The sequence below is a fragment of the Esox lucius genome, chromosome 25 (assembly GCF_011004845.1).
Source record: "Esox lucius isolate fEsoLuc1 chromosome 25, fEsoLuc1.pri, whole genome shotgun sequence".
NCBI classification, from domain to species: domain Eukaryota; kingdom Metazoa; phylum Chordata; class Actinopteri; order Esociformes; family Esocidae; genus Esox; species Esox lucius.
In genome coordinates this window covers 4,710,388-4,723,933 of record NC_047593.1, presented here as the reverse complement: position 1 = coordinate 4,723,933, position 13,546 = coordinate 4,710,388, and the positions used below count along the sequence as shown (strand labels likewise).

Sequence of the window (13,546 nt, the reverse complement as noted above, 5' to 3'; positions counted from 1 at the left end):
AATGCCGCATAGGCTACAGCCGATTATCAAAGGCCTGCGATTGGGACGCTGGTTCACAGGTCACGTCGCAAACCCGTTGTTCGTGATCCTCAGCAGGTAACTTTACGCCTCTTTAAATAGTGCTCTTTCATCTCAGGAATGTTTCTTTTCAGGGTGGCCGACGTCGACCGTGTAGCATAGTCACTTAATGTTGTTTTCCTGTCTGCAAGTCAAGTCCCCCCCCCACCGCCTCCTTACAGCTATGTGCGGTTCAATGAGCCCTCGCTCAAATATGTTTTTTTCCTCAGAGTGAAATTGGATTGCATGTGCAATACTCGTATGGTGGAAAAAGAAACTTGCGGGGAATCCTCTGTAGCTGTTGAACACACATTCATCATCCACCCGACACTCCGCTCTGTAGTTTCCTCCATCTCCTTGTGCAGACTGCAGACAGACATGAAACTGCCAAGCCATTCTGGATCCTCAACGCGTCAGTGGCTCACGAGGCCACACGGTCCTCCATCGAGCAATGACTGAAAGAGGAACAGTGAGCGAGAGAGAGATTGAGAGAACGGGAAGAACAATGAGATGGAACCAACCGTTCGTTAGACCCTTCACCCAACTGGTCTTGGGGCCATAAACCTGTCAGTTAAATCAGATCAATTAAACCACATTACAACACAGTCACAGCTAAACTATATGTACTGTAAAGGGACATTCACACCCAGTGGTACAGTATCTGGCCCTTTATCATAAGCACATGCTTAAAAGTATTTCACCTGCTCTGCCAGTACATCATTGCTACAGAATGGTAGACCCTGGAATACCTGCCTCCTTGTGAAGTCTGTGTGCTCTGCACAACCTGAGATGGAGCTGCACATCCTGACAAAATGTCTGAAATATAAAACAATTAGCGCTGTTATTCAAGGTTTCAGTGACCTCTGTGCTGAGAAGCCATCCTTCTCGGCGGAAGACACAAGGGGCTGCCTTTGGTAGCCCACTATGTTGCTGCCTTCCACAAAATGAGCGACAATGTCTGACATACCAAGACACCTGTCTTAGTGTATGTATTCTTTGTTCTTTTGATTATTGTTTGAGTTCTGTTGGCAGTCTAGTTTTGTGTGATTAATGTTGTTATCCTGTAAATGAATCTACTATTTTACATTTCGTACTGTATGTTGTGTCATTCTAATGACCCATATAATGATTGAGTAAGAGAGAGCAGGGGAGAGAGAGATAATTTATGTGTGTGTACATGCTTGACCTTTATTTGCTAATGGGAAAGCTCTCTACTCATGAGAAAACAGATCAATCGGACAGTAGCACTAGATGCTTTATAAGACCGGAAAGAACTGGGCAGCTAACCTTGAGCTGGGACAGGACAGCACTAGTCAATTATACAAACTGAAATCACTGCAGCTCACTTAAATCCCATTATTAATGCACACAGGTCCAAGGCACTAAATTATGAGAGTGCCTGGTTACCATGCAAGGAAAGTTTTAGATTATTTGATGCTTTGCCTATTTTGGAGGAACAAGTCTGAATTTCAATGTTATTGTTTGGGAAAATATTTGTACCTTTTTTGTCTATTTTCCACAGGTTCCTGTGTTTACCCTTATGCCCCATTGCAGATCGGCCTGTGGGTGTCCTAGAGCAAAAGCTGGTTCCAAAATACTGATCCATTTATTTGTGAATGCACCTAATGAGGAGGATTTTCCACTGGCTCCTTAGCTTAGCTTTTGGTTGATAGAATGGCTTGTGAGCGTTTTACAGCATAAATAAACACATCCACTTGTTCCAGAGTCTTTTATGATTCGAATGGAGCTACAGTGGGGAGAACAAGTATTTGATACACTGCCGATTTTGCAAGTTTTCCCACTTACAACGCATGTAGAAGACTGTAATTTTTATCATAGGTACTCTTCAACTGTGAATGACGGAATCTAAAACAAGTTAAGTAATTAATTTACATTTTATTGCATGACATAAGAATTTGATACATCAGAAAAGCAGAACATAATATTTGGTACAGAAACGTTTGCAATTACAGAGATAATACGTTTCCTGTAGTTCTTGACCAGGTTTGCACACACTGCAGCAGGGGTTTTGGCCCACTCCTCCATACAGACCATCTCCAGATCCTTCAGGTTTCGGGGCTGTCGCTGGGCAATACAGACTTTCAGCTACCTCCAAAGATTTACTATTGGGTTCAGGTCTGGAGACTGGCTAGGCCACTCCAGGACCTTGAGATGCTTCTTACAGAGCCACTCCTTAGTTGCCCTGGCTGTGTTTTTCGGGTCGTTGTCATGCTGGAAGACCCAGCCACGACCCATCTTCAATGCTGTTACTGAGGGAAGGAGTTAGTTTGCCAAGATCTCGCGATACATGGCCCCATTCATCCTCCCCTCAATACGGTGCAGTCGTCCCCTTTGCAGAAAAGCATCCCCAAAGAATGATGATTCCACCTCCATGCTTCACCGTTGGGATGGTGTTCTTGGGGTTGTACTCATCCTTCTTCTTCCTCCAAACACGGCGAGTGGAGTTTAGACCAAAAAGCTCTATTTTTGTCTCATCAGACCACATGACCTTCTCCCATTCTTCCTTTGGATCATCCAGATGGTCATTGGCAAATTTCAGACGGGCCTGGACATGTGCTGGCTTGAGCAGGGGGACCTTGCGTGCGCCGCAGGATTTTAATCCATGACGGCATAGTGTGTTACTAATGGTTTTCTTTGAGACTGTGATCCATACTCTCTTTAGGTCATTGACCAGGTCCTGTCGTGTAGTTCTGGGCTGATCCCTCACCTTCCTCATGATCATTGATGCCCCACGAGGTGAGATCTTGCATGAAGCCCCAGACCCAGGGAGATTGACGGTCATCTTGAACTTCTTCCATTTTCTAATAATTGCGCCAACAATTGTTGCCTTCTCACCAAGCTGCTTGCTGATCGTCCTGTAGCCCATCCCAGCCTTGTGCAGGTCTACAATTTTATCTCTGATGTCCTTACACAGCTCTCTGGTCTTGGCCATTGTGGAGAAATTGGAGTCTGTTTGATTGAGTGTGTGGACATGTGTCTTTTATACAGGTAACGAGTTCAAACAGGTGCAGTTAATACAGGTAATGAGTGGAGAACAGGAGGGCTTCTTAAAGAAAAACTAACAGGTCTGTGAGAGCCGGAATTCCTACTGGTTGGTAGGTGATCAAATACTTATGTCATGCAATAAAATGCTAATTAATTATTTAAAAATCATACAATGTGATTTTTCTGGATTTTATGGATATATCAAATACTTGTTCTCCCCACTGTACTTATTAGTTGTTTTTATTACTTATTATTTTAACTCCAACCTTTGGTTCATAGTGATTGTCTATGTCATAAGACAACCAGCACTGACGATTGGGCTAAATCTAAGGCTCTGTGTATCTGAGTAGAAAATGGCGATGACCAGCTCCTTCCCCTGGCTCCCCTTTCAATTGATGTTTACCACGCATTTGTCACAGGCCTGTCTCTGCAAAAATACTTCAAATTACACATTCTGGTAATGCATTTACGGTAATGGCTTAAGATCCTGCTGAACACTGTAAAAGTAAAAATGGCACAACTAGAACAAGCATAACGGAATGAGGCGAAATAATTACACGACCATATTCAATCACGATTGTTTGATTATAGACTCATGTGACATCTCTGAAGAGTAGTACATTCAACATTTTGATAATGTTTTTTTTATACTGCTCTGACTCAAAGCTATTTGAGCGTCATTCAAATTATTTTGTTGTGATAACATTATCAGAACACTAGGTAGGGAGCTTTGAAAGTACATTGCATTTATTGTTCTAGGCTATTAGTTGGTTAGCTTCTCTTTTTTATAATGTGCAGTCTGGCTCAGGTTAGTTTGGAGGTATAACAAATAGGTTTCTTTACAATACAAAAGGCTGAAAACTCACCACTTGAGGTATGTTGATTTTCATCTATCATTTGGTGAATAACTTTACCCTGCTCACACATTAGCCCAGGGGGTCTGTGGAGACTGTTGTAATTGGCCAAAATCATCTGGATTAGGGGGGTTAGTGTATCACGCTCTAGCAAGTCCTAGGATGCCTGTCAATCAAGGTGGGCGGCAGGTGAGTGTGTTACTTCCTGTCTAGACTCTCTGGTTGACTTAGCAGCGTGATAAGAATCAAAACGGCATCAGATTATGCCTTGCTAGACACATATCTCGTCATCGCTTGTCCAGAGTAGGCTGGGATTTGCTGTGCTGAAGCAGGGTCTTAAATATTGGGGAAAAAATTCAGTCACAGTCAGTTAAAATATTATTTGATACTTGGTAATGTACATTGGAATAGCTTGTTGACTGGAATACAGTGCCTACAGAAAGTATTCAGCAGCATGTTGTATCTTTGTAAAAGATCGATCTATATTACAAAATAGGTTACAAATTCGTCATATATTTTTTGGTCATCTACAAAATTTGCTCTTATCAAAAAGGGACAATTTGCGTCAATAAAGTCCTTCTGGGTGAGTATTACTGAAATATAAAACTAATACCAAGTACTCATTATTAGCAAGTATTCATCCCTTCAGTAATTACTGTTTTTTATGTGTTTTTTTGTAAGTTTCTAAGAGGCTTGCACCACTGGATTGTACAATATAATATATTTTTTGTTTTTTATCGATCCTTCCTAGGCAGATATTTTGAAATGTTGCCATAGATTGTCAAGCCAATTTAAATCAAAACTGCACCTAGGCTTCTTTGTAACATTCGGTATCTAAGTAAGCAATTCTATTTCCCTTTTCATAAAATCTCAAGTGCTTCAAGAACAAAATAAACTATACCAGATCAACCGACTGAGGACAAGTGTTTGAGCTGCATCCTCGGAAGATGGAAATGGTAGATGATGGTGATGGAGTATGCTGAGGGCATAACTTCTGATCTGAAAGCTGCTGGACATCTATTCCTTTTTTTTACACCCGTTGTGATGCCTTATTAACTCTGGGCGCCACATTCAGTTCTGATTAGTAGCTAGTTATACTGAAGATGTGAGAGAAAACACCACTCATGTTCCTCTCACCCTTCAGCCAACTCCTCAAATAATGTTCTTAAAAGTTAAGTGAAATGCCAGTAAAATGCCAAATAAATGTTGCCTAACATGCTGTGTCCAGGTGTATCTTTGTAATGAAAACATTTCAACTTCTTAAGACAATTTTTGTTCTACAACCCCAGGTATTTGCAATTAAACTCAGTTAACATTTCAAAAACATTTTAAATGTAAAAAACACTGACTACTATATACAGTGGATATAGAAAGTCTACACACCCCTGTTAAAATGTCAGGTTTTTTTGATTTAAAAGAAAGAGACAAAGATAAATCATGTCAGAACTTTTTCCACCTTTAATGTCACCTATAATGTGAACAATTCAATTGAAAAACAAACTGAAATCTTTGAGGGCTTAAAATTTAAATTAAAAACTCACAATAACCTGGTTGCATAAGTGTGCACACCCTTAAACCAATATTTTGTTGAAGCACCTTTTGATTTTATTACAGCACTCAGTCTTTTTGTATAGGAGTCTATTAGCATGGCATATCTTGACGTGGCAATATTTGCCCACTCTTTGAAAAAGTGCTCCAAATCTGTCAGATGCAAGGACATCTCCTGTGCACAGCCCTCTTCAGATCACCCCACAGATGTTCAATTGGAATCAGTTCTGGACTCTGGCTGGGCCTTTCCAAACGTTAATCTTTTGTGGATTTGGATGTGTGTTTTGCTTTTCAATTGGGTCGTTGTCGTGCTGAAAGGTGAACGTCCTCTTCATCTTCAGCTTTCTAACGGACCCCTGAAGGGTTTGTGCCAAAATTGCCTGGTATTTGGAACTGTTCATAATTCCCTCCACCCTGACTTAGGCCCCGGATATTGTGACCAGGTTATTGTGAGTTTTTTATGATGCACTATTAGTGCATCATAATATTTTTCATGGTGTGTTATATCACATTTATAAGCCACTATAAAGTCATCTTTGATTGCTTTGGGTAAAGTGATGAAATGTCTAATCACACAAACATAGTACACTATAAGGCATTACTACAGACGTGGACAGAATTCTTGGTACCCTTCTGTTAAAGAAAGAAAGATCCACAATTGTCACTGAAATAACTGACAAAAGTAATAATAAATAAACATTTGCTGAAAATTAACCAATGAAAATCAAGACACGTGATGCTAATTAAAGGACAAACCCTATTTCCCTATGGTCAAATTATCTTTTCTAAGGGTACCATCATTTCTGTCCTGGCCAGTTTCATTAGTTTTTATTTTGAAATGATTCTGCTGCACCACAATTCAAAAGCAATGTCTGATTTTCATTAGATAATTTTCAGTGAATTTCTTTTGTCAGTTTCAAGTTATTTCAGTGACCATTGTGGGTTTTTCTTACTTTAACAGAAGGGTACCAACAATTTTGTCGACGTGTGTACTTTTACTTCAGTTAGCTAACTGGCCCTTCGAGCACACCACAAAAATTGCTAACATACGCGACTAGGCAAGCTGGAGGGCTTGCTTAACATTAATGAATAAAAAATCAGTATTCGGTATAGCCTCCCCTTCCTACGTTGATTGGCGAAAGTGACGGATTTAATGACAGATTCAATAATGACAGATTTCAAAATTAATGCAACCTTGAAATAAATTACTTGTGAAATATGAATTAGTGAAATACATCGTTAAATGTAGAAATACACCATTAAATATGTAATATGTTTTTTATTATTTATTTTATTAATCATTTAAATGATATATTAGATTTTTCACCGGAGACTGCACAGATGAAAATTCTGATTGGATTGCACTGCATGCAGCCCAACTGAGGGTGAGAATAGCAATGATATTACGTCATACATATTCTATTATGACTATCACTAGGCAATCAGAGGAGGGCTTGCTGGCCCTGAATGCCCGGCAATCATCATTGCATATCTGTATATAAAAAATATCAAAGAAAATAAGAAATTATTCATTTAGTAATTTTTAATAGTTTATTTATTGTTTTATAATTTATCTAGAATAATCATATAATTTTGTAATAGATTGACAGTTACTATTTTTCCCTAGAGAATGAAAACCATGATGAAAAAGTGTTTGCCTTTTCGAGGTCATAGCAAATGGCACCATTTCTATTTAATGAGAGCTTTCTTTGAATACAGATGCATTTCTGAGGTAGTAAACAAGGGCCTGTTCTCTGCCCATCACATTGTTGGAGGGCCAATGACCACTTTATAATGTTGAAGTAATGTCTTATGGTGTATTATGTTAATGTGATTAGACATGTCATCACTTTACCTAAAGCAATCAAAGATTACTTAATCGTGGCTTATACTGTAGGTATGCTATAACACCATGAACAAGATTTTGATGCACTAATAGTGATTTGCTGATTTGCTGTTTGTTTACCCCATGCTTTGGATGAATCACAGTGTTGCATGATCTTTGAAAGGATAATTTCACAGGAAAATTATTTGTATTTAATTGTGAAGCACTATGCTTCTGTACATTATCATTCATTATAATTAAACATATAATGCATTATGAGTATTTGTATACCACATCACATGTCTTTATGAGTGTTTATAGCTATGCATATTATTACTGCATAATTACTGCATTATTACTGTATTATATTGCATTATGAGTACATTTATAATGCTGTATAATGTGTTACAGGTTTATTGCCTATCGCAGGCAATAAACTCTAGGACTGTTCTAAAAGGACTATTCGCCTCCTGGTAAAATCCCTGATCAGTGTGCTCCGTCTCCAGAACCTGAGTTATGAAGGACACCTGTATGTTTGTAGTGGATGGAGTTACATTGATACACCATACAAAGCCTTATTATTGATCATGCTCAAATGGGTATTTCATTTCTGCTTTTAAACGTGTACCCAGTTGGTGGCCTTTGAAATGCATTATAACACATAACTGTTTTTTCTGTTAGAACAATTGAAATTCACTGCTCCACAGAGGGGCCTTACCCGTAGTTGGGTACAAACAAAAGAAAGAAAATACAATGTTGACATTATCGAATATTGTGTTAATATTTATGACACTATCTCAATAGAAGCTGTAATAAACAACAAAATACTTTAACAATTCAATGGGGTAGGAAAGCTTTTGGAATTCAATTCACAGAGAGCTTTTGAACTTAAAGTCAACTTTCAAACTTCCCCAGCCAAAAGGTCCCAGTGACATCCACTTTGCTTCTGTCTGAAGGGAAATAAGTGGACGGACAGAGCTGTTAACGGTCTCGCTCGCAATTCATGGAGAAAAGACAATGGCAAATGGAACCGAAGCCAACAGGAAAAATGGGTGCCAATAAGCTTCAGCTAAAGGTTATTTCATCAGCGTGCCATCTGAGTCCCCGTCATAGCCGTCGTCTTGTCTCCCTGTCACCGTCCATCGCCTCTCATCTCCCGCTGATTCAATTATGGATGCTGATTTCAGACAGCAAACTGTCCCCACACTCACTCGTACACCGGCAGACGCACGCGCCACCTGGTCACTGGTCTGGAACGATGAGTTATGACGGCTCACTTGCGAACGCATGCGTTTGCGGGTGCCTGCTTGCCTTTTGTGCGATTGATCTGTTTCCCCAAGCTTTTCATGGGGGGACATGAGAAAACGCTGCCCCCCTTTGGGCTTTAATGGGAGAGCGTCAATATAATCTGCCTCTGTTTTCTATGAAAGAAAATAAATCTTCATAGAAGATTCTCTATCGGGGGTAGGAGAGTTAGCTGCGGGCCAATATCTGACCAATGGTCTCTGGCCCAGAACATTATTATGGAAGGCAATTTGTACACTGCAAATTGATCGAAGCTAAGTCTAACAAGAATTTAAAATGTACAATAATGTCATACCTTGATTTAATTGACTAACAATCATTTGACATTTCCCATTTCATTAATGTGAATACTCTGGAACATTTCCTCTATGAAAGACTGCCAAATGTCTAGTGTTTTGCCATTCTTTTCTGATATAAAATAATAGGTGCTATGCCTGTGTTACCTGTTGCCTACCCCTGACCTAATGGATATTAATGCATCATCTCCATGATGTTCACCTGATGTCGGTCTGACAGAACAAATTCATCTTGTATCAGGCTGATTGATTCATGTTGGCTTCTCTCCCCTTACAGACAAATTACTATATTGTTTCTGTCACACTTATCAGCTTAAATAAATGCACTTTCTGAAACACCTTGTTGTCTAGAACAATTGTACTCAATCATTTTCTTCTATCTTCTTATTACCAGAACCAAGCCAGAATGTATTTTACCTGCTGTAAGTTATCTTAGGAAACACATATACACTGTATAGTTAGTGAGATAAGCGAATACTCACTAAACACACACACCAGATTCTCCTTTACTCTTTGGTGTTCTCGATAGACACTGAATTTGGTTTCCCGAGTTACAGTGTTATGCACCTCCCAGTTTTGCGATCGTGTTGTTCAGCCAGGAAAAAGCTTCCGTGGTGCAACCGAAGGGCCCACAGGATGGCCATCTGGTTACCTGCTGTACTGCTGTAAATGCTGAGGACGTTTGCAATGTACAGACACACGCAGATAGAACTACAGGATAGAAATGACACCTTCTGCCTCGGTTGGTAGAGCGTGGCTCTTCCTCGCTGAGCATCTACTAACGGACTAACATTCACACGCTCGAACCCCGGCTACCTTCTTCATCGTGTTTCTGTTCTTTGTCTCTTCCCCTCCTACCCCTGTGCAGGTGACTCGATGCGCGTGGCCTCTCAGGAGTTCGCCGACGACCCGTGCTCCTCTGTGAAGCGCGGCACCATGGTGAGGGCCGCCCGCGCCCTGCTCTCCGCTGTCACTCGGCTGCTCATCCTCGCTGACATGGCCGACGTCATGAGGCTCCTGGCCCACCTTAAAATTGTAAGACCAACCCTCTCACATCCCATACACATTTCCCATTCACACATCCCGTACCCGCACACAGATCCCGTACACACATCCCATGCACACATTCCATACACACATCCCATACACACATCCCATACACACATCCCATACCCGTACACAGATCCCATACACACATCCCATGCACACTTCCCGTACACACATCCCGTACACACATCCCGCACACACATCCCATACACACATCCCATGCACACTTCCCGTACACACATCCCGTACACACATTCCATACACACATCCCATACACACATCCCATACCCGTACACAGATCCCATACACCCATCCCATGCACACTTCCCGTACACACATCCCGTACACACATCCCGCACACACATCCCATACACACATCCCATGCACACTTCCCGTACACACATCCCGTACACACATCCCGTACACACATCCCGCACACACATCCCATACACACATCCCATGCACACTTCCCGTACACACATCCCGTACACACATCCCGTACACACATCCCGTACACACATCCCATGCACACATCCCGTACACACATCCCGTACACACATCCCGTACACAGATCCCGTACACAGATCCCGTACACACATCCCATACACACATCCCATACACACATCCCGTACACACATCCCATACACCGATCCCGTACACACATCCCATACACACATCCCGTACACACATCCCATACACACATCCCATACACACATCCCATTCACACATCCCATACACACATCCCATACACACATCCCATACACACTTCCCGTACACACATCCCGTACACACATCCCATACACACATACCATACACACATCCCATACACACATCCCATGCACGTGGACATGTGTCCTCCGCCATGCCATTCTGCTCCACCAAAATACTTTAACCTCAAATGGTCTACAAGTTAGAATTATTTTCCAGGAATGTGTATATATGAAATGATGATGATGATTATGACATTTTTAAACAGCATCTGTAAATTAAAGCTGCTGTTTACAAATGAAAGATCAGAATGTGCACCCCTGTGTCTAATATGGAGCTGTAAAATATCTTGTCTCTTACAGTAGTTGCTGAACTCGTTAAAATAGCTTACACAAAGTCATAAAAAGTTACTCTGTAGAAACCTCAGAACTTTCATTCAAACACTGTGATTGACGGTAGCCATTAAGAAAACTATGTTTGAAGTTACTGTTGGTTAGCTTGCATTGCCTTCAAACATGCCATCGAGAGGCTTCACCGGCCACAAAGTCAGCCATCCTTTGTAGATAGCCCCAGCAGGACACCATCCTACACAAAGCGCAACCAAGGACAAGTGGGCGAATACGTACACACACACACACCTTCCCCTTCTGTTCCCCCCTCAATTTGCCTTTGGCAATCCACAGGGACGTATATACATTTCAGTCACGCTCTAGTCAGTACATCACCTCCGGAGTCGTTCTGTTCTTCCAGTCATTTCCCTGGATCAAAACTAGTGCACTTAACAGGAAATAATAGTGTGCCACTTTGAATACAAAAACACAAATACAGTATCTCACACATTTTTGTACATTTTGGATTATATCTTTTCATGTGACAACACTGAAGAAATGACACTTTTCACAACACACAGCCATTAATGTCTAAACTGCTGGCAACAAAAGTGAGTAGACCCCTAAGTGAAAATGTCCAAATTGGGCCCAAAGTGTCAATATTTTGTGTTCAACATGGCACCTCATGGCAAAGAACTCTCTGAGGATCTGAAAAAAAAGAATTGTTTCTCTACACAAAGTTGGCCTAGGCTATAAGAAGATTGCCAAGACCCTGAAACTGAGCTGCAGCATGGTGGTCAAGCCCATGAAGCGGTTTAACAGGACAGGTTCCACTCAGAACAGGTTGACCAAAGAAGTGGAGTGCACGTGCTCAGCGTCGTATCCAGAGGTTATCTTTGGGAAATAGACGTATGAGTGCTGCCAGCATTGCTGCAGAGGTTGAAATGGTGGGGGTCAGCCTGTCAGTGCTCAGACCATTCGCCGCACACTGCATCAAATTGGTCTGCATGGCTGTTGTCCCAGAAGGAAGCCTCTTCTAATGATAATGCAAAAGATAGCCCGGAAACAGTTTGCTGAAGACAAGCAGACTAAGGACATGGATTACTGTAAGCATGTCCGGTGTTCTGATGAGACCAAGATAAACTTATTTGGTTCAGATGTTGTCAAGCATGTGTGGCGGCAACCAGGTGAGGAGTACAAACACGAGTGTGTCTTGCCAACAGTCAAGCATGGTGGTGGGAGTGTCATGGTCTGAGGCTAGATGAGTGCTGCCGGCACTGGGGAGCTAAAGTTCATTGAGGGAACCATGAATGCCAACATGTACTGTGACATACTGAAGCAGAGTATGATCCCCTCCCTTCAGAGACTGGGCCGCAGGGCAGTATTCCAACACGATAAGGACCACAAACACACCTCCAAGACGACCACTGCCTTGCTAAAGAAGCTGAGGGTTGAAGGTGATGGACTGGCCAAGCATGTCTCCAGACCTAAACCCTATTGAGCATCTGTGGGGCATCCTCAAACGGAAGGTGGAGGAGCGCAAGGTTTCTAACATCCACCAGCTCTGGGGTGTCGTCATGGAGGAGTCGTCATGGAGACTCCATTGGTAAACTGTGAAGCTCTGGTGAACTCCATGCCCAAGAGGGTTAAGGCAGTGCTGGAAAATGATGGTGGCCACACAAAATATTGACACTTTGGGCCCAATTTGGACATTTTCACTTAGGGGACTACTCACTTTTGTTGCCAGCGGTTTAGACATTAATGGCTGTGTGTTGTGTTATTTTGAGGGAACAGCCAATGTACACTGTTATATAAGCTTTACACTCACTACTTTACATTGTAGCAAAGTGTCATTTCTTCATTGTTGTCACATGAAAAGAGGTAATCAAATATTTACAAAAATGTGAGGGGTGTACCCACTTCTGTGAGATACTTTATATAAGGGACAGATGAAGCGCTGCAAGCTTCAGTTGCCTTTGGCGATCCACTGAGGCTTTTTTCCCAGCATCCATAAGTAACTTCATCCTGTTCTGTCCTCTACGTCCTCAGGATGATATCCCTGCCTGCCCTTTTCTAACCCACACTGCCACTGATCACCACTGATCCTTAAGAGCTCTACCTTCTACCTGGGCAGTGCATTAGCATATAGATGAGCAGCAGTGCAGTGTATGTCCATGCACGAGCGCGCACACAAGTCTACACACACACTCATGCTGATGGTTAGTTGTGCACATACACACATGCTTTGATTTCACAGCTCAATCCTAAATTACCACCATACTGAACAATTAATTATTCAGTATTGTTAAGCTGTATTGTATCAGATCGCATATATTTGCTGCTAAAAGCTGAGTTTTGGTATACAGACAAGGAAGCTATACAAATAAATGGTAGAAACAGAAGTCTTGTCAGTCGTGAAGGACTGATTCTTCTCAGTGGGGCGATTCCTGAAGGTGGAGGATGGTCTTTCATTCAGCGACCTGCGTGATGTTTTAGAAGAGGTTAGTTTTGAACATCTGCCCGGTCGTATCAACTCATTCTCCAGCCCCCCAGGCACTCCTCCAGCTGTAA

General features: G+C 41.7%; 1 protein-coding gene across 2 annotated transcripts in view; it reads left to right on the top strand.

Annotated features, from left to right (window-relative positions):
- ctnna2 (catenin (cadherin-associated protein), alpha 2) overlaps positions 1–13,546 on the top strand; it is a 524,553-nt gene that overhangs the window by 106,976 nt on the left and 404,031 nt on the right. For both annotated transcript variants that reach the window (XM_029118384.2, XM_029118385.2), the window contains one exon: positions 9,760–9,926. In XM_029118384.2, the coding sequence (XP_028974217.1) occupies positions 9,760–9,926 (167 nt within the window). The remainder of the gene's footprint in view (positions 1–9,759; positions 9,927–13,546) is intronic.